This window comes from Poeciliopsis prolifica, unplaced genomic scaffold (genome assembly GCF_027474105.1).
Source record: "Poeciliopsis prolifica strain line A6 unplaced genomic scaffold, Auburn_PproV2 SCAFFOLD002, whole genome shotgun sequence".
In the NCBI taxonomy this organism is placed as follows: domain Eukaryota; kingdom Metazoa; phylum Chordata; class Actinopteri; order Cyprinodontiformes; family Poeciliidae; genus Poeciliopsis; species Poeciliopsis prolifica.
The window spans coordinates 6,402,706-6,424,881 of record NW_026562377.1 but is presented as its reverse complement, the minus strand read 5'-3'; the positions used below and the strand labels follow the sequence as shown (position 1 = coordinate 6,424,881).

Here is a 22,176-nt window from a genome sequence, read left to right as displayed (position 1 = left end):
AGGAGAGGAATCATACCTTTCCACGTCAAAGGGAAAGCAGAACTTAGGTATTGTCTGAAGAACTTCCTAAAAAAACAGAACACAGAAAGAAACAAATCCTTTTAGACATATCACACAGATAATGAACAAGATTGTATATTTCAGTGTGAAAATTTCTTGGGCCTCCACCAAGTAGGGGTTAGGGTTAGGCTATCAACTGGCAGAACAAAATGGGGATTAATGCTAAACAGTACTGATAGCAATCTGACAAAGTCTTAACATCCCAAACAGTGCAGCCTAAATGCACTTAATCCAAATGAATGGGCAATATAACCCACTTTACTTGGCAGAACAGAGTGGAAACGTTCCCTTTTTTCCAAGAATAAGGGTGGGATCCTCAATGCACAGCTTGAATAATTAGCAGTTAATAAGTTCATCGATTATCAGGTGCCAAAGGGAGATGAAAGGGCTTGAGAAGAGAGAGAATGGAAAAGAAAAAGAGGGCAAGGGTGGCTGGGGGGGGATACACACAGCACCCAGGCTATGGTGGCAGATTGTAGTGACAATAGGCTAAGCAGCTCTGTGGGGTTAAGAGGTACAGAGGGGGGGTACAAGCCTGCAGGGCTTTACCTCCCAACACCTCCCCTGTGGGTCTCCGTGCTCTTGATGCGAAGTAGGGGAGACGGGGAGGGGGCGCTGGTCTTTTCCACCAGCGGCATATGGATTTAGACAGGGAGCATGAACAGTGTGGTGCACCATATGGGTGAGCCACTCCAGCCCAGCCACACAGAAAGCGAATGCGGGGTCCCCACTCTGTCTGTCGCTCCGGCTCGTCTTCTCTCTGGCCACTAACCTGGCCCAGAATGGCTGCCAGGCCCGTTCTGGCCGTCTGTCTGCCTGCTACCTCTCCCTCAGTTCTGGTCCTGCTCTGCCAAGCTCAAAGACTAATCCTGGGTACTGGGTGGCTCTCTGCTACGCTCTGGCCTCCCCAGCCGTCTCTCTCTTCCTCTTTCGTTTACTTGCCAAGCTCGGCCACTGAGCTGAGGTTTTGGTCTTTTTTTATTTTTTTATTGGACACATCCGAGCAGTGAGTGATGCAGTTTCTCCTCTTCCATCTCCCTGCCTCCCCCAGAGATTGATCCGGACGACAGGTTGGGTTTCTGCTGCTGCTGCTGTCTACTGTCTATAAGACCTCACCATGGGGAGCAGTCACTGATCCCCCCCCGCTCGCCCACCACCACCCTGCCTCATCAAAACTTAAATCTGTCACCCCGGCACAACACAAACATTGCTCCAGACAGCCAACCAAAAGCAGCAATGAGCTATGACAGAATGTGTGTGTGTCGTGTGAAACTGTGCATTTAAATGTTATGATTGCTTCAAGGACTTTGCTCATTCCATCCAAGGCTGGTGAGGCCTGTACATTTATGTGTTTGTGTGGGTGGCTGATTTTCAGTGGGCTATATGCTTCTATGAGAGCCTGTGCCCAGATATGGAGCAATAGGGAGGGGCTGGAGGCGAGGAGCGGTGGGTGGGAAGTGACTGTTTTTCCTTATCTGGATCCGTGATAAAATTGAGAACTCAACAAAGACGGATGGTACTGTGGCAGAGGAGGTCTGTTTTTTCGGCACGTGTGTGTGTGTGCGTGTGTGACTAAGTCATGGCGTGTGCGGCTGTAAGACTGTCACACACATCAGAGCTGCCATTGTTTTATGCGTTTGCTACTATTATTAACCACAATGCACGCACACCAATATGTTCCAGAGAGCCCTCCCTGGCACACTGCATATGGCACACAAACCCAAACAGACACACACTCATGCACACGCACATGGAGAGACGCTCTTTTTCCTGCAAATAAAAACATTCGAGTTGCCAGATTTGCGGTGTTGTCGCAGCCCTGCCCACATCGGGTTTCTGTTTCTGAGTGACAGTCCAGGAGCTGCAGAGACTCTGATCTCACACAGAATCAGCAGGAAGTGAAGTGATGAGGTTGTATTTGTGTAGAGTGTGACATTGAAATCGCAGCTATATTCTCCCTCCATATAAGGAACCTCAGGACGCCATCCAACATATAGGCACTTTCAGACTGCCTGTCATTAGACGTTAAACAGTCCGGACAGCTGTGCCTTGCAAGCATGTTTGTGAAGTTGGACAAGATCCACCTTTTTTCTTTCTCTTCATCTTCCTAGTATAATGATTTAAGGTGGAAATTGCACACATCTTAACAAAGGAATAGACAGTCAGGATTGTACAGAATTACACAAATGCTTCTTATGAAACCAAATTTAAATTTAAAGTAATGATTGTGAAATATGCTCCTCTTTTACATACTCTTAAAACTACCAATCTTTTCTTATTGTGACCTGGAAATGGACCAGCTTTTGTCATTAAAGCATAGATAAATCATATACAAAACTTTTCTATTATAGCATTCCTACATTTTAAATTCCTTTGAAGTGGAGGAAAACTAAAAGAGTGAATTTGATTTTCTCCTACTGTTGGAAGCGTAGAGTAACAACATAACTAGGCCTCTACTGCATGCTGCTGATGGGTCTGCTGGTGGAAAGACACCCACTGCTCTTTTTCATCACCAACCAGGAAGACAAATCCTGCTATAAAAATGCTTTAAGCGCTATGGATGTAAAGCAGCTGACTGAAAGTAAGCTGGTAGATCACCTGACTAATTAACCAGTCAATATAAGCTATCATTAGCAGAAAAAATGTTACATTTATGAATCAAAATCCAACTCCAACCATTTTATTCAGTGTAGTTGTACTGCAAATATAAAATATTTAAGACACTTCAAAGTTTTTAGTAGTAAGAAACCTAACTTCTCTGGTTACTTTGAGATATTTCACCTTCCATCCAAATGCTTCTTCAATTCTTAATATGGTGTGAATAAGCTCCAGTTGAATGAAAAGCTTCATCATTATGTTTGGATGACTTGCAAAAGTGCATAACTGAGCAGGAAGGAAGGGATATTTAAATGATTTTAAATGTCTATCTCTAATAATATAAGTTCATGAGTAGCTCGATTAACCACATGTTACAAGCAAGGTATGCAGAATCATCTCTGGTCACATGACTCAGGCTAGCCTAAACTACTGGCGGGCCATTCACCAGATCTCAGGCCAATAGCTGCACCCTTGGGTTGTGGTATGGGCTTTTTGTATTGTGGATATGCAGCAGAGAAATCTGCAGCAACTTTATACCAAAATGTCAACATTCACCAGTATCTTAAATGTATGATTTAAACAATTATGTCAGATCTGAATGTGTGACCTAGAAGTGACCTGTGACTGTAGACAACATCATTGTTGTAGTGATAATTATTGTGGCATACTGCTTTGGCTGCCTTAAGAATACTTAATACTAATCCATTTAAATTTAAAGCAACAAACACATACTACACCAATCTGAAAAGATGCAACCATTGTAGATTTATCTGCAGTAATAACAAGTCTCAAAGTTTAGAGAGGAAAATCTGCTTGAAAACTTTCTGATCCGTATAAAGACAATGGAAATAAATGTATTTACATTGATCAAATAACATTTCCGTTCTAAAAACTGATTGGTCACCTGGAATCTCTCACTAGCTGCCAGATGTATTTTATTTGACAATACTTTAAGACAAAAAAAAAACGAAACCACTCAGTTTGTAAAACTACCTGCAGATAGCAGAGTTTTATTTTCTTTTTATACCTGTGAATTGACCCATTATTGTCTTCCATCATTCTTTTCTGCTTTAACCAAAGAAGACGGCAGCATGTAATTTGAAACTCTCAAATCTTTTCCTCATCTGTCAGTCAGTTTTCTGTTTTCCATTCCCAGCATCTCACCTGTGTTACTGGCAACTCTTAGGCATCTGTAACTCTCTTCCCATCACTAGGCCCTATACCACTGGGATATCTCAACACGACTGGCACAAAGGGGATGTTCTGCTACTATTCCTTAGCATGGTAAACACACACACACATATACACACAAACTCGTACCCCCCACATGCCATTTTCCCAAGACAAAAGAAAAAGAGGCAGCTAATATATTTGCAGCTTTTGCGAGCGGGTGGGAGGGTGAGGGAGGAATCTGCTGCTAGGCTGGGCTTGGCAGACTCTGATATGTGTAAGCGTGTGTGTATGTGTGTGTGTTGTTTATCGTGAGTGGAGACAGGGGTATCATTCAGTGAGACAGAATGCTCTGGGTTCCCCCAGTGGACACTCGTGCTATCACTGCATCACATCACTACAACAACACTGTGCCCCCACAGGATAACTCAGTACAGCAGGGGAGAGCAACAAACTTCACAGCACAGAGCGACACTTCGCTTTTCTCCTCTTAAAAATAGGTCTAAACTTTACTTTTATTCTTGCTCTACTCTAATTCCCCCTATACAACTATCTATGTTGAGGTAGGCTATATATATATATATATATATATATATATATATATATATATATATATATATATATATATATATAGAGTCTGGCATTACACCAGTTTCTTAAACGACCTGACACAATACTGATGTGTGAGCTAGGCTTGGCTGTCTACCACGTAAAAGGATGCACTCGTCTTTAGGCTGGACAACAAGAAAACTGCAAAAACAAGGCTGTATGACTTAAGCCTGTTAAAAATGATTCATGTTTATAAACTGATTAAATCCCAAGCTCAGAATTAGTTGTGGTGTTTCATTTTGGGTGTGAACTTCATGAGCAATCTACACATTTCCATGTGTGAGCAAACAGAGAGAAGCAGCAGAGTGGTGTGGAAAAATATGGGCAAAAGTAGAGAAGGAAGGAATAAGGGGGATGTAAAAGAAAAAAATGCAGGAGGGAGAGAGAGTCAGACAGACAAACTGACAAAAGTGAATGTCACAAGGAAAGGAGAGGAGGAGAATGATGGACACAGGAGTGTGAGTGGGGAGGAGAGAGAGGGAGGTAGCTCAGTTCATGCCCCTCTCCCTTTGCAGCGAGGACTCCTCCCTGGGGGGGCTCAAGACTTTAAGCCCCTGTCCTGATTTATATTCCCTTGGCTACTGCAGCCAGATCAATGTAGCTAGCTACCCCAGTGTAACTGAGTCTGGGTCTGTTCAGCCTGGCCCCCTGAGCCCGTCTGACAGGATGTAGTTTTATAAAAGAAGGGAGGAAGGTAGCAGAAAAAATGGGAATCCGGAACTAGTGGTCCAATACTAAAAAAATAAATAAAAAAAGATTAAACAGATGTCTTCTTTTTCTTTTCATGTTAGCCCATTAATGCAAATCATACATACATTACTCATAAATTTTTTTGTTACGCCTCACATTACAAGTAATTCCTACTACCTTATAATGAATCACAGTGAATATTATTTATCTTTCCATGTGTCTTGGCTCATTTAAATACCCTTAAAGAACTGTGGCGCATTTTCTAAAATGTCATTTCCTGTCTCTTAGAAAATCACTTGCATATAATGCATATATATATAAATGTATATGTATAAATCGTGTAAAAAGAGGATCATTCTTCCTGAATCTCATTTCTGAGGTCAAACACTGATGTTGGATGAGAAGGTCTGACCCTCCATCTATATTCTAATACATTCCAAAGGTGTTTAATCAAGATTAAGGTAGCAGTAGGGGAGAAAAAAAACATTTGATTCATTGAGATGTGGGCATGGATTATTCTGATTGATTAATAAATGTTAAAAATGACTTTCCTTAAAGTTAATTTACAACCTCACAGGGAGAAATCACTTTTACCTTAGAGCCCTAACATTTGGCAAAAAGGCTCTTAATTTTGCAGCATTGTGTACATAAAATCAGCTTCAGAATGAACTTGAGTTGAAGGAGTTGGTCTCATTTTATTCTTTTAAGGACATTTTAAAAGACCACAGAAAAGCAGTCTGTGTGTCATTGCTTTTAAACTGATTTATTATTTATTATGTTTAAAAATTAAATGAATGTTAATAAGTGAAAGTGAATCTTAAGTGACTTTTTCTGCTGCTGCCACTTGCCAGGACATTCTTGTAGAAAAGATTTTAAATCTCAAGCAGTTTTTTATCCTGGTTACATAAAGGTTGATGAATGCAAAAGGCCACACAGAAACACAAAAAATTGGAACCCAGTAAATTCATGGTGACAGAAGAATGAGAAATACATCTTGAAGAACATCTTGAACATAATGAGGCCATGCTAAAGCAAGATGAAATATTTAGAAATATTGCAATCGCAAAAAAACATATTGCACGTTTCCACCTGGAAGCTGAAGAAAAACAGCTTGTATTACCTGTCTCCATAAAACCTGGGACCTAAGAACGAGCAATGTCAATGCAACTCCTTAACTTGGAAAAGGCAAAGCTAAAATCAACATTTATTGCAGTTTTTCAATGATTTCTTTATGGACCTTTGTGCATTGGTGCGTACATTTGTTGGAACAGGAAGAACTCAGCAAACTGAGGCCACCATGTCAAGAGCATAAAATTGTCCAAAATGCCTTTGTATGCTGCAGTATTAACAGTTTCTCTCACTGGAATTAAAGGGCCAAGCTCAACTACTAAAAAAAGCAAAAGAACTCTGCACCATGATCCCTTCTGCACCAAAGTTTACAATCAACATAAAGCAGTCCAGCAAGGGCTGTTCTCCTGACAACTACGAAACCTGGACTCATCTGTTGGATTGCCAGACAGAGAGACATGATTCGTCCCTCCAGAAAACATGTCTTTATTGCTCTTGATGCCAGTGGCAGCATGATGTAAGGCTTGGCTGCAGCTACTTGGCCCATTTCATGAAGCTCTCCATGCACTGTTCTTGATATAATCTTAAGGTCGAATGAAGCTTGGTGGTCTGCAGTTATTGACTCTGCAGAAAGTTGGCGACCTCTGCATCCGTTGACCCGCTCTGTGATTTGAAGTGGCCTACCACATCTTGGCTGGGTTGTTTTTCCTCCCAATCTTTTCCACTTTGTTATAGAACCACTGACTGTTAAATCTTTAGTACAGAGGAAATTTCAGAAATGGTCTTATGGCACAGGTGGCCCACTATCACAATAGCATGTAGTAATTCTGTGAGCTCCTGAAAGCAACTTATTCTTTCACAAATGTTTGCAGAAGCAGTCCAGCAGCCCAGGTGCTTGATTTTGATGGTCAAACCACTCAAATCTCTGAACCAAAATACATTTACCTTTAAACAAGTTGGTAACTTCAGCTTAAAACAAAAAATTATGAATAAACATTAAGCCACTAATTTACAGATCTGAGATCACGTCTTTTTAAAAATTACTTTGAGAAAACGGTTCTAAACAAACTAAGGTGCCAGGAAGCTGCATAAACACAGAACAGCGTGCAAGATATTTGTAGCAAACACTGACCACTGGCTTAATAGTTCACAATTTGGCAAAAATGAGTATGATGAATCCTCTACAGAGCTGAATCTCTGAAGAAGGCATATGGTTTTACTGGGCATAAGGAGGTTTTGATAAGATCATTGAGAAACGGTACTGGCACCGTTTCTCAATTAGATGAGCTCTGATGCTCATATAATAAAATAAATAAATTTCATTTTTCTGCATAGAATCTGAATACACTACTCACAAGCTTGAGTCTACATTTGCAATCAGCTCAGAGTTCAATGACATTAACCCTACATAAGCAAGTGTTTATTTAGAACTAGCCATACCATCATTGAAATCATGCGGTTCTAATAGTAAATACTGATATCTTGCACTGACATCTTAAACTGCAATAAACGAGACCAAATAAAGCAGAAACTTTGACACCTTTCACCAGCATGCATCTGTTTATCATTATAGGGAGGCCAAATTAATATTGCATTACGTTTTATCCTAGTCTTCGTTTTTTTCTAAGAAGCAAAGCTTTGTGCCAATAGATGTTCTTCCTCAGACTAATGACCAGGAGAAAACACCTTAAATTAGGAAGTTACTAGTTTACTGTGTTTGGTCAGCTTTGATGTTCCTTATAATGCAGGTCAAGTGAACAGACTATCAACCAAGGAGAAGCAGAAAATAACTTTGAAGTCAATTTTTTGTAGTTTTGTTTCTATATTTAAAATGTTCAAAAAACATTAGAAACACAAAGACAATTCAGACAAACAAATCTATGGAAACTGCTAACAAGCCTTTTCAAAATGACATGCCACTAATTAGATTGGAAGACCACTATGATCTTAGTTCAGCTAGCAGGATATTTTATCTCAGCCAACGTATGTATATAAATATATATAATACCCATGAGTGGAGGCCGGTTTCGCTGATATGTCTAAAGAGTTTAAGTTTAAAGTTAGAGGAAAACTTGTTCTTATCTGGATGTTTAATAAATGCATGAAAACTTGCTTGCAAAGGGTTAGCTCATGTGTCATGCAAACTGTGTAAGGCTACAGTGGTTTGAAGCAAGCAGGGACTGCGGTTATCCAGCTGGCCTTCAGCAGCATAATGACATAGTCAGCAGGGCTACCAACACATCAGTGCTGGAACCCACCGTGTCTAAACTCACCCTTCCTTCACCTCTTCCCCCAGCATACATTCATGCCCTCTCCATCACCTCCTCCCATCTTTCCCTACTCCTTCACTCCTTCCATCCCCCAATCTCCATCCTCTTTCACCTCCCTCCTAAACCCCCTGTCGTCTTCCTAGATCCCCCCTTCCTGCATACCCCACCTTTTTCCTCACCCTCACCAACACCCCTCATCCCTCTTTCGCCCCCCTTTCCCAATTAGTCTGTCTGTGTGCAGCTACCCAGCCGATCTCTGCCCATCCGCCGGTGCTGGTTCGCTCACCCAGCCCCTCTGGCGAACATGACAAAGAGAGATCCTCAGTATTCAAACAGACACACTACTTTCAAATGCCGAATGGCAGGGTCGACCTGGGTGCAGCTTTAAGCAAAATATTCAAATTTTCAGCCTTTCTTTTTTAAGAATTTGCATGGATATGCATTCATTTGCAACGTGTAAAGGCACAAGGACAGCTGAGCCTTGGTAGTTGAGGGAGAGAGGAAAAAATAAATAATGCAGAATAAAAATGTGTAATGGTCTGAAGCCTCACATTGGCTAAACTTGGTGCAATAAAATTAAGTGGAAAACTGGATAAAAACACAAAGATACAAGCAGAACCCAAGACTCAAAGTAGCTGTGAAAACAACAACTGTCCATATTTCAAGTGGAACCCTGAATGTTTGTGGTATTCACTGTAAATTTCGTATTTCTGCTCTGATCTGATCTTTGATTTCAAGATCCAACATGGCAACTCCTCAGATGAAGAACAGTAAACTGTGGTGAAAACGTGTATACTTCATAAGACACACTTGTCAGAGAGCGTATAAAAATCAATGCTACATGTAGCAACTGTGACTCTAAGCTGAACGACTTAAAAGTGGTGTTTGCATGTAGAAAGTATGACTTAAAATAATGCTTGCTTTAAGCCATACTTAAGAGGTACAATGAACAATGGCTATTTCAGCGTTGCCATATTGGAATCCGGACTTGTCTGAATATGTTAACTGGAACGCTGTTAAGTTCACCAATGCTCTGCTTGAATCCCAGTGGCCAAGAAAAGGATGTGGGGACCCTTTCCAGACTGATAGATGTCCATGACTCTTGTATCTCTTCTTCATATCTTTCAGCCTACTTTATGTTGTCAGATAGGTTCTATTGAATGATTTCTTGACTCTACATGGGGAAAATTCACCCTTCATACATGACTTGATAGTATTTTCTGATTGGTAAAATTACATTTGATTAAAATGTTAAAATTTATTTGGTGATTGAATGGCTCATGTTAAGACTGACAAAAATTAAATTTAAGACAGATGTTTTCTTTAATAACTTTAATAGATTACTGCTTTATTCTGGCCATAGGTGCATTTAAACAGCAAATATCCACTTTTATGTTAATTCTTTTTTAGACGTAAACTTAATGTAGAAGCTTTTAACAACTTGTTTCGTCTAGGATGAGATTTCTTTTATAATTATTATCATTTCAGCTTTATTTATACAGGTAAATCTAAGTGAAACATTAGGTCTTATTTTGAAGTGCGAACTGCTTGCACAGTCAGTGACCCTAACCTTTTTGAGAAGAAAAGGAAAAATCACATCCCCTGGGTATATTCAACACGTAACACCAAGATGAAACTTTAACCTTCATTACCGTTTTCATGAAGAATTCAAAAAACTATTTATGAGCCTGAACATCACAGAGGAAGGCAAACATTAGATGAAAGTGGAAAAAAGTGTGAAAATGTCATGAGAAACATATCTGGTGCTAACACAGAGGAGACCTTTAAAATGCAGAAGAACAGATGAATATGAGTGACAGTGACTCAAAAAAAAAAAAACGTGACAGAAACCAAGCAGAAGGCAAAGAGATGAAATTTAGAGCAGAAATAAAAGAAAAAAAGACCTGCAGAACTGCAGGGAAAGAAGAAGAACAATGGGCAGAGGTAGTGTCTCCTCTGGACGCTGCAGACCTCAGACCCTGCAGAGATTCCTTTCATTAGGCTTTAATAGTATGCTGCCGGTTTGCCATTCTGACCCGCGCTCTGTGCCGGTAATAAGAACGGCCTTCAGAGCCGGACCAAAGCAACACAGCTGCTTTAGCAGGGGGAAGGTGGGATGGAAGGTTGGGGTAAGGGGGGCATATGAGCCGATGAGGGGCACTTTTAAAATTGACACGGGGGCGTTACATTTTCACATTCTTGCTCACTCCGTTCCCGCTGATTGGTGAGAGATGGGAGGGAGCAGTTGTGTCTTTCTGGATTATTATTAATTCCCTCTTCATGTTTTTGATCCCAACGACTCCTCTGACGCAGAGCGTCTCCGGTGAACGGGGTTATTGTGATTAACAGCAGTCCTGTGTTATCAGAGCCTGTCTTCAGGAGGTGTTGAAGGTGGCAGATTGATCCTCAGGCCTTTTCAAACACTTGCCAAACCCTGACAGGTACGATATGTGTTCGTGTATTCATAGCACTCGACAAGGAGAGACACTGCAGCAAAGAAAGCCAAGTTTCCAAATCTTGCTTCAGGAACCTGAAGGACATAACAAGGAATAAACCAAGGACAAAACGAAGGCCATGCGTTTGGGCCTCCTGTGAGCCACTCAACAGCATGTTTCCACAGGCTTCAACCTTACATTCACCTTTCGATTGCAGAAGTAAAAAGTAAGAAGTCATGCATTTTACTGCACTTCTATCATTCTGCAGATAAAATAAATAAATAAAACACTAAATGTTTCCATTAGGAGGAGTTAAAGAAGGGCATTTTGGGTTTATATATGCACCATTTAATTATTTTATTTCACTGACTCAGTTTAAAAAGATAAATTTTCATATAGATTAAATACACACAAAGTGATTTTTAGGCATTTTATTTACAGTAAATTTAAAGATTATGCTTTAAATCAGTGGTCTAAAACTGAAGTCCTCAAGGACAGTCCTGCAACTTTTAGGAGTTTCTCTGCTTCAGCACACCTGGCTCCAATTCTAGCTAATTAGCAGAGGTCTAAGAGCTTTACTGCAAGCTAGAGAGGCAGCTTAACTATTTAGTTCTAATGTGTAGGACAAGGGACACATCTAAAAATGGCAGGACTCTGGCCCCCAAGGAATGCAGTCAGAGACCACTGTCTTAAAGCTAAAGGAGACTGAAAAGAGAGTGAGCATTAAATTGTCATTGCTAAACAATCTAGCTCCATCGAGCACTGTATCCAGACATATTAATGGAAAGCTTAGTGGAAGAAAATAATATTGTTTAAACGGATAAACAAAAAAAAAAAACACACAGGGATACATTCAGAACCAGGTCTAAACGTGTTACTCCTAAGTCAGAGATGTAAGAAGCATCTTACTTGGAAAATTGACTGGACTGTTGCTTATTTGTCATGCATTTTCAGATGAAAAGTAAAATTTGCATTTCATCTCAAAGTCAAGATCACGGAGTCTTGAGGAAAAGTGGAGAGGCAAAGAATTCAAAATGATTGACGGCCAGTGAGAAGTTTCCACAGTTGATGATATTTCTGGGAGTCATGTTATTGGCCAACAAGCTCACCTGACCCAAACTCCTACTGAACCTATGAAGTGTTGTCAAGACGAAAATGAAGGACACTAGGAGTGAAAATGCAGAACTTTAGCAGAGCGACAGGATAATCAACTCTTTGTATCTTTTGATGCATAAATCCATCCAAAACAAGCACTGACCAAGTATGAGACTATAAACTAAATATACATGTCCATGTCCAATGGCTGGCTGTACCTCACTTCATATTTAATTAGTGTGATGAAATTCATTAAACCTTAAGAGACATTCTAATATATTGAGGTACAACTGGAAGACTAAAATGATCTTCTGGAACTTCCACTGTCCCTGTTTGACACCTGTAAAAGGAGTCAATTCCAACATAACGTTATTTTTTAATGCTTAGCCCACTTTGGACCTACAACTGTTGTAAGGTGAAAGGGCAAACTGCTTAGAGCCAATAGGTATGGACCGTCAACAATAACAATGTGCATTATTCTAGGGCTAATACCCTGTCCTGCCGATGTCCTTTCCACACATCACAGATGGGCTCAGACAGGGCAGAGCGGCAGTATTATGCCTCTGCTGAGATTTTCCACTGAATATATTACCATGTGATAGGGGGAGATGTCTCTTTTCCTAACACACACACAATCTCTCTCACACAAACACACATGGTAGTGTTGGGCCAAGAGAGCTGCATATGCCCCAAACATACAAGCATTGGTTTCATTAATGAAGTGCCAGGAGGAGAGAGCGAGATATAGAGATGGCAAGAGTGTGCGTGTTCGTGTGTGTACGTGTGTGTAGCTAGAAGCCAAGGGGGGGATTTCCTTCTTTAAGCTTTCAACTCCCACTGGGCTAAGCTCGACTGTATGAACCCTGATGTGGGCCTGCCTCCAACACATGGCGTCACAAACACATGCACACACACAAATGCAGTCACACACAATAAGAACGCATATACAGCAGCTCAGCGGGAGAGCCGTAGCCCAACACGGGGCTGCTAAACATTTGGCTGCGGATGTCTCATTGACAGATGTACAAGGAATACTGCGAAGAGGGTCAGGTCATTGCTGCACCCTCTTCTTCTCCCTTCCTTTTACTGCCCCTGTTTCCAACACCCTATTCCTTTGCCATTCCTTCCATCTCTGTCTGTGATTGGAGCCTTGGGGTTGTGCCATATCTGGGGTAGTTCAGAGAAAATACTTGCTAATTAAGCCACAATGTCCTTTGCAACATAGCTATGTTAACGGGCTACGGTCGGTTTGGCATCATATATCTAAATATTACTTTTTCTGTTTGAAACAAAACAACTTGAAACCACATAAAGTGTCCTCTTCCTTCTCGTGTATGGCAGTTACCACACTAGCAACTTCAAATTCACAAGCCAAGCCTCACTATGCATTACACACTAATACTGAGCATGGAGTACCGAGAAACCAATGGAGAGTGCAAAAACTAATCAAAGCAGAACAATCTATTGACCCAACCTAAACAATGTCCATGTTCCCCATTCTAAAATCTCTGTTCCTTTAATTTGGCACTGTGCATAAAAGCTGCCTTAAAGACTCCAGAATATAAAAGCAGATGGACAGTTTATGAGGTAGCCCTAAACAACTACTTACTAGGCATCTAGACGCAGGGAAGACAAGTTCTTAGTTCAAACTTAGGATCAAGAAGAGAAGGTAAGCAAATAGCTTGAAGTAACATGAGAATGTCATGAATGTTGGTCTGAGAATTTCAGAAAATGCAGATCCAGTGGGAAATTCATGAATAACGATCTCTCACTTTTATAGAGAATGTCCTGAAACAAAAGAAAAACATCCTGTGAGTCACAGTTAGCAAATTGTCTGATGTGGCAGACTGGTATGTGCAAGAGTGGCTAAAATAACCACGTGTTAAAACCAAAGTTTCTGGAATATTACAGCTGAATACACAACGTACTAAATCTAACCAAGTCACAGAAGGGCTCTTTTGTCAGCTAATAACACCAAACATATCATACAATTCACAAAGGCTCAACCGAATTTGAAAATAATGGTTTGGAAAATTGCTGACTGTTCCAATTAATTAATTTTGGCTGCAACATTCAGATGGTAGAGGAAGTAAGGATACATTTTCCCTTGTATCAAAGGTTCAGACTGGTGGTGTTGGATATTTCCTTGATATCAAGTAAGCCATGTTTAATTGAAGAGTTTCCAACTATACAACCTGGCTTATGCGTTTTTAACTGACTAGACTGAGGGTGGGGGGACGTACAGCAAATTTCTGTACCAGACTGAATGCTCCCAGGTCCATGTCAGCTCACATTCTTGTCATCTTAAACCATCTCATCATTTGAATTTGAGCAGTCAGTTGAGTTGTGATTTATTTTATCAATATTAAAAAGAAGAAAGCTTGAAAAATTTTGCATCATTCAAGTTGAAAAGCCCAATTGTTGTGCTATAAGAAATTCCATTAAAACTCTCTCTAACAGAAAACTTTAAATATTACATGCATCCAGGGATTCCTTAACCAAAAAATACATTGGTTAATCTCCTGTTCACCTGCAGCTTGGGAAACACAAGCAGCTAACGGCTCCTCTCTTTTCTGCCAAAACACACTCCCACTTTCTTTTCTGCCAGTCACTGGTTGATGTTAGAGAGATGTGCGCAACGGGGCGTAAAAGTACTTTCTCTGCTCTGCTTCTCCTTCTCCACCACCCTTCTTCTCCCAGGAAGCCAGCCCCAGAGGTCAGCGCAATCAGGACCCATGAGCAACAACGGGGCCTAGTTAGGCATCCAGCTCAGTGCCCGAGTCAAAGGCCAGCTTAGTGGGGCGAGACTGTCCATTAGGCAGGACCCTGGAACACCTCGGGGATCTTAGGTGAAAGGGGTTAGGGAGAAGAATAAAAACAATATCAACCCAGACGCATACACAGATATATTCTCAAAGACATACAGAGATCATATGAGTCCTTGTTTGACACTGCTGTCAGGATGCAGTGAAGGGGAAAGACAAGACCCTGTGACACCCCGAGACATCATAGGCATAAACAAATACACACACATTTAGACCTCTCAACACATGAAAACACAGAGGGGTAAGACAGGATCCCGTTTTTTTCCTTTTCAAACCAGCCTCCCATACCTCGTTTCATGATGCCGTTGCTTTATTTTACAGTCAACAGTTTGAGAGGACTCAAAGGAACCAGTATCTAGAGATGGCAGGTAGCTTTACACACTGTAAATTTTACACAAGATTTTCAGGCATTTTGTTGCGCAAATACACATTTTTAAAATAGCAACAACATCTGAAAAACAGGTACTTTTCAAAGAGCCATTAGCTTAAAATTTGACAGAAGAATTGAGTGAAAAACAATGGATCTCTCAGGAGCCTCTCTTATTTAATTTTTCAATATTTAGTGGCTGCAGATGCCCTTAACGTCCCACATGTCTCTCTTTTTCCCTTGTTCAAATGTTCACACATTTTAAACATTATGTCACGTTCCAACTACAGACTTTATGAAAGCAAAAATTAATTATTTAATTTTGCATAGCTCTCATTGTACCCAAGTCACTCAACCTCCAACCTCAAGTAAACAATCTTAGCTGCTTTCCTTTTGACTGCAAACATTTCCTTTGACTACTTCAACAACATTTTCTTGTATCTATTGTTTTATTTGCACCTGCTTCCTTTGGGTGTTGTGCAGCATATGATCCACATATCATTGTGTTCAGGTTAGTATCTGTGACCCCATGCTACCCAACCTTTGCACACTCACATAGACTCCTCCACCAACACATCTCACCCTCCATCTTCTTCTCTCCTCAGGGTCAACACTCAACTCCCTCTGGGACAAAGTCACCAATCATGTCCACGGGCTCCTCTCCATTGCCTCATTCCCTCAGACCACCTCTTCCTCACCAACCCCATCGACCCGCTGTCCCTTCATCCCCCCCATCCAGAGTCAGTCCACAAAGCTACAGCCACCAATCACAGCGTGTCAGCCAGACGGTCCTGATGGAGAATGGTGTCAGAGCAGCTCTCAGAGCTACCGCGGACGAAGCCTCCAGAGACCCATCCTCCTCTTTTCTTCTACTCATCTTTGTCTGTCTCTCAGTATTTCTGTAAGCTTTTGTAATGGATTTACAGAACTACAAGAACCAGTTTGGCCTCAAGTCACGTCTAATGAAAGTGGCTGGTGGCTTAGACAAAATAACGCAACAGCAGAAATAGGGATGCAAAAGATTAATCACAAATAACAGTCAATTACTGATTTGCTAGATTAAAATTAGTTTGATTATTCTTAATCAAATCGATGAAATAATAACATCTGCCTAGACCTTCTTTTAGTGTTCCAGTTTGGCCGCCATCCCTGAAGAGAGTGCCGCTGGTCATGAACCCAGTTGTAAGTGAAACAAAGATGGCGCAGGGTGCGTCCCTCAACAGGAAAGTGAGAGTCATCATAGTTCAAACATAGTCTGGTGTAGGATGCTAAATGCTCTTATGAGGCTCTGTTTAGAAATGTAAACACTCAACAAGCTCAAGCAGTTTCTGTCCACTTCATTAGTCTGCAGTAAATATTTTATTCTTTTCATCTTTTCTTTTCAAAAACCTGAGAAATTCTAATTTTGTTATATTTTATAAATATTTCTTGGGTTAATGAAGTGAGAAAATGATAATTCTCTGTTTATTCAGTCAGTATTTAATACAACTGACAATATTTTAAAAACATATAATTATGTGCCATTTTAAAATCCAGTATATTATGAAAACATAGCCATTTGTGTTATGGAAAGACGGTCAACCCGGTAGACAAGAGAAAGCTCAGGGTTTTTTAGAAAAAACCCTGGTCACTTGTCAATCAGTCATCGATTGATAACATCAATCAACATTAGATTATTGAATCAATAACTTGTATCTCTAAACAGAAATAGATAAACAATATAATAAAATTATACATGTTTTTATTGTCTGGGTCTTGGACAGTCAGAGGTAGAGGTGGACAGTGTGATCTAACTTGTTTGTATTTACTACTTAGCAAGAGTTTATTTTGGATCTTTGATTAAACTCTGAATTCTTTGAATCAGAAAGGAATTTAGTGATTAAAGAAGCAAGAAAGCATTTATCCTTCTAAGACGATTAAATCCAATGTAAAACTTAAACAGCATGTCTTAAATAAGAGCTACAGGCCTGTTTTTCCAAACATATGAACAATTTCTTTGATAAAGTCAATGACTCCTCCCTGCAGAGCCCTCATATTCTAAATTTGCTGAGATCACAAAGCTGCATGACAGGAAGTCAACAATTGCTTATAAAAGGAACTGGGAAATTTTGGAAAGCTTTACAAATTGATTATACATAGCCGTACGTGTCCATATCAAAGCAGAGATATTTCTTTAGTATCGAACCCTCACATGCAACCTTGGCATAAATGAAAGCAGCGTCTCGTGCAGTCAGCTCGGCGCAGTAAGCAGCAGCAAGATCAAAGGTTCCTTATTACAGTAAAATGTGCGGAATAGCCACGGAGAGTTAACATCAACTTTAGTTTACAGTTCATGTGGGGCCTTGGAGTGAATTCTATTTATAATTCAATATTTCCTTTATTCCTCCCTTGATACTACCAGACTGGTAGAAAAATAAATGTAATTTGTATGTAATTTGCATTTGCAATATCTTTTAGCAGTATTTTGTGAGGCAAAGGGATAAGGATTGTGGAAGTAAGGAGGTTGATGACCACGCAAGGTGGAAAATACAGTAAACCCAAAGATGAATATATATGCATGGAAATAAAATGAAGGTAAAAAGGAAGAAGTGAACAAAGAGGATGAGGGCAAACATTAAGAGTTCCTTTATGATTTTAAATCAGATCGACATTTGAAAGCCTATAAAAACGTGCAGAGTTAAGTTTTTATGTCAGTTCTTAAACTGAAAAAGAGTGCAGAGAGAGAAAGAACACATTCAGGAAGCAAGACTATAATTTAGTCCAAACACAAGACAAGTTAGATGAACAGCAATACTGCAGTCCTTTTTTTAAGCATGTCAGATATCTTCAGGTTTCTAATAATTTTAAAAACAAAGTCCAAGTATTCCATTACCATTGTTGCTTTGTTCCATGTGTTTTCCAGGTAAGCAATGCACAAAAAACTAGCTGTACTCTTGATGTAAAACTAAATTATATTGATCTTTTTCCTATTAATCCACATTCCAGCAGTGATAGTTTGATGCAGGTTGTTGTTGGTGACCCAAATGCAACAATATGTAATGCATTGTGTATTTCTCTATCAGAACCACCATCAACGTCGTTGTCAATTTGAGCTGCTGTGCTACACAAAGAGGCATCAACCTATCAGTGGCCATAATAGTATGTCTAATCAGTGTATTTCACTCTGAAAACTAACTGTGAAACATAATCACAGACCAGGGGGAAGTAACACCCCTGAAGCCAATCACACTGTTTTCTTTTTGAGAACAAACATACAACTACTTTCATTAGTGTATTAGCCTTAGTTTCTGTGTTTGTGAAGCTTTCAGAGTGTTTATCGTATCGTCATCTGTTCTTCACAGGAGAAGTCGGCCACCAGCGCTGCATACGTCATGCAGGGGTTAGCTAGACGTAACTGGTCGTATTCTGTGTCTGTTCTGACTGCTGATTTCCTCTCAATAACTTTGGGATGAGATCTAAGAGAAAATGGACAGATTTCCATCTGTCTGCTTCATTTGCAAAATCATAAAAAAAAGACGAGAAAAAAACCCTCTTATGATTCAAATATATGCTTTAGACACCTCTCCTTTCCCCTCCCTTTCTCTTACATCTTTCCATCTCTATCCAAGTGGCATCTGTAGATGACCAGGGCATGGAGAGTCTCAGGGGCTAAAGGAGGAAAAGAGGAAGGAGGGGGGGAAGACGAGGAAAAACAGGAAGAGAAAGAGAGATAGAGGCAGCAAGCCCCTCTCACTTCAGATTTCCCTAGCACCACCCCGGCGTGTCAGCCAGCCTGCAGTCTGTTCTCCTTTGAGCTTTCTATTCTACCACTGAACAGAAAAAAAAAATCAATTCATATTTCCATAATCCACACTCCTGTCTGTCTACATGCCTTCCCTCCCTCCATCCCACTCTGTCTTCCTCCCTCTTTCCGTCTCCCTCCCCTGGGGAAGACTAACCCCTCCACCTCGATCCTACGGCCTACAAATGTCATTACGCTGCGCAACAATAACGGCCTAAACAAAAGGAGGCCTTGCTCTGAGCTCTGAGTCCCTCTGCAGAGACTGTTGGCTGCTGCTGCCATATGCTGGCCAGCTCAGGCCACAGAAGACAGAGACTGTGGCTAGAGGACTCCAGCCTTCAGCTCCACAAAGGAGGAAAAGAGCCCTAATCCTGGTAATGAGGTCTGTGAATACCGCCTTTATGTATATGAGGGAAAGAGACCAATCCCTTTGTATACAGCACACTAACTCGACAACTTAAGGACCATCTTATGCACACAAATAACTGACTGAAAGAGAAGTGGGGATGTTTGAGATACAAGACGGATGAGGCTCACGTAAACACAAACATCTTTCTTAGATTCAGATATGTATAAATCTCATACCGTTTTCTTTTCTTTATGTCTTATTCTGATAGCATGCCTTGGTTCTTGTGGGGCAGATATAAATTGCCTGAAGCATCTTTCTACAAGTCTGTTTATTCCTCAAAGTGGATCAGAGAAGCAGTAGAGCTGTTTAAACCTAAGTGCCAGACTGCTGTGTAAACTACAGTGGGTGTTTTTTGAACCTGTTTACGTTACCTTGCACATTTATTTCTAGTCACTTGTCAAATACTTCAATTTCTGTTCTCTGGCCACTTTCAGTCGAATAAAAACCTGCTTGGTTTGGTTTTCTTTTGCCATTTGTTGCACTTAGATGAAACCCATAGAGATTAAGCATGTGATCCTTACTGATACAATACTCAAAGAGTTCAAAGTCCTTTTAACATGATGACAGATTTTCACACAGCAGTGTGGTGCATAAGGGAAAACCTGCACTGCCTCTCCCCAAAACTTTACCTCTGGACTGCCAGTCAGCTGGCTGAAAGGGGGCTCCTTACACTTTAGTCACTTTTCTTCTGCCTGAATTTAGGTATTTCTACAGGTGTCATAAATTGTTAATGCTTGCATCCAAATAAACAAAAAAAAAAGGAAAAGTGATGATGGGAATTGCCTTAGCCAGAATTCAGAATTAAATCTGATTCAGTGTGTGTAAACTGGAAAGACCTTCATAATCCACAGCTTTATAGAGTAAAAGTGAGACAATATTGACAGTGAAAGATTTATTATAGTGAAAGATGCTGTAGACTAAACACTGAAATACATGGTTTAAAAAAGCATTGGTCCAAGGATATGCACACATTGCAGTTTTCTTACTAATACTATAATGGTATTTATAGTATTGGTTTAGGATGTAGATATTATGAATGTAATATGCTACACTATTTTATCACCTGTGAAAATACTGAAATTCTCCCACAAACTACAGATCAGGACTTGTCACATGCTGATAAAGCAGAGGAGATTGATTCAACCTCATGCGCTGCTTACACAGTTATACTAATATACTCCTGTATTAAAGCATGTGAGATCATTCTGATCAACTTGGATCTAAAGTGTTTTGCTCTGGAGGTGAATTCAGACAGGGAAAATAAAACAGACACCCTGCTGAGGCAGAATATTTTTCTTGGGGGGAAAGAGCAGGCCTTTCAAATAAAATTCTATCAAATCAAGAGCGCTTACCGTCCCCTCGAGACAGCTGCTAAAATCTGTGACTGGCATGAAGGATAATTTAGTTCCTGGGTCCTATTTAGTTGTTTATAATATAATGATGCTGAGTTCATGTTCAACAATGTTAAGTTCAGCTAAATGAAGTGACAGGAGGTAACAGAGGTAAATATTGAAACGAAACAGCGCTAAAAGAAAATCCCAGGATTATGCATCATTCTTTCTTGACTTATTTCTACATAACTAAATCAAAGATCATGACTATTACAAATATATGGTACGTATAAATTAAACTTGATTCATTTGTATCTTTTATGGCTTAAGAGATTACTATGATACATCAAGCCAGTCAGTGAATGTTTGGACAACAAAGAATCAAAAGCATAAAATGTCAGCCAAACTTTTTTATATAATTTTAAATATTAAGATTATGAGCCTCATCATGTAACGTCCCCCCCTCCCTGCGCCCTCACACACACATTCAGTGAATGTGGGTAATAAGACTGAGGAAGTTGTTACCATCTAAAGCATTTTTAGTTTTAGTTTCATGTCAAAGGGAGCAGAAAAACAAGCAATCATCACTGAAAGACGACTAAAACGCAGCTCTAAGGTTCAATAATTGAACAAATGGCTTAACGTTCTAACTGAACAGTAAATTAGAACTTTTCTTCTCAAATATTAACTTTGTCACACTCACTATTTTCAAATTATCTTGTAGAAAAAGGTATGGTTACATTTTAACAGTAGTTAACAAGTCAAAGGCCAACTTACTGTTTCCATCCAGTTTAAGAGATCTTAATTTTATATACATGAATTTAACACTTTTTATAATTTTGTATACATTTAATGAAACAGTTCCTTAAGAAAAATATAAATTGGCTAAAATGAATGAAGAAAATCTCTGATCCATGTCTGGTTCACAAAAACAATGAACAATTTCAGAAAATAAAATCATTTACATACATTTTTTATAATATTTAATTTGCAGCACAAAGTTGAAAATACTTACCTTAAACTGTTTTGTAAAGACGACAATGTATTTTATACTGAAACTAAATACAGACAAAAGGAGAATGACGAGAAAGGCAAAAAGAAAAAAAAAAGATGGAGAGAGAAAGAGAAAAGGGGGAGAAAATAGAGGTGTGCATTCCTGTCACGGATGCATAATAATTACAGATTCACCATTTATTGAAGACCTGCTCACTGCTTTTCATTACCAACCACAGACGTACAGTCAGGCAGAAAAGGATGGTGGGGATGAGGAGGAGGAGGAAAAGGAGAAGGAGAGGAAGCACCTGAAGGAGAGCGGTGGTGGTGATAGGTGCTGGGGGAGGTTACCACAGGAAGGCAGGGTGAGCTCGGGCGTGAGGAAAAAGGAAGAGAGACGGCAGAGGAGGAGGAGGAGATGACGGTGGTGGTGGTGTTGGCGGTAGAGGTTGTCTGTAACACTGAACGAGTGAGC

General features: G+C 40.1%; 1 protein-coding gene across 3 annotated transcripts in view; it reads right to left on the bottom strand.

The window, feature by feature from the left end:
- dennd1b (DENN/MADD domain containing 1B) overlaps window positions 1–22,176 on the bottom strand; it is a 131,356-nt gene that overhangs the window by 84,514 nt on the left and 24,666 nt on the right. For all 3 annotated transcript variants that reach the window (XM_055020310.1, XM_055020314.1, XM_055020322.1), the window contains exon 4: window positions 17–66. In XM_055020310.1, the coding sequence (XP_054876285.1) occupies window positions 17–66 (50 nt within the window). The remainder of the gene's footprint in view (window positions 1–16; window positions 67–22,176) is intronic.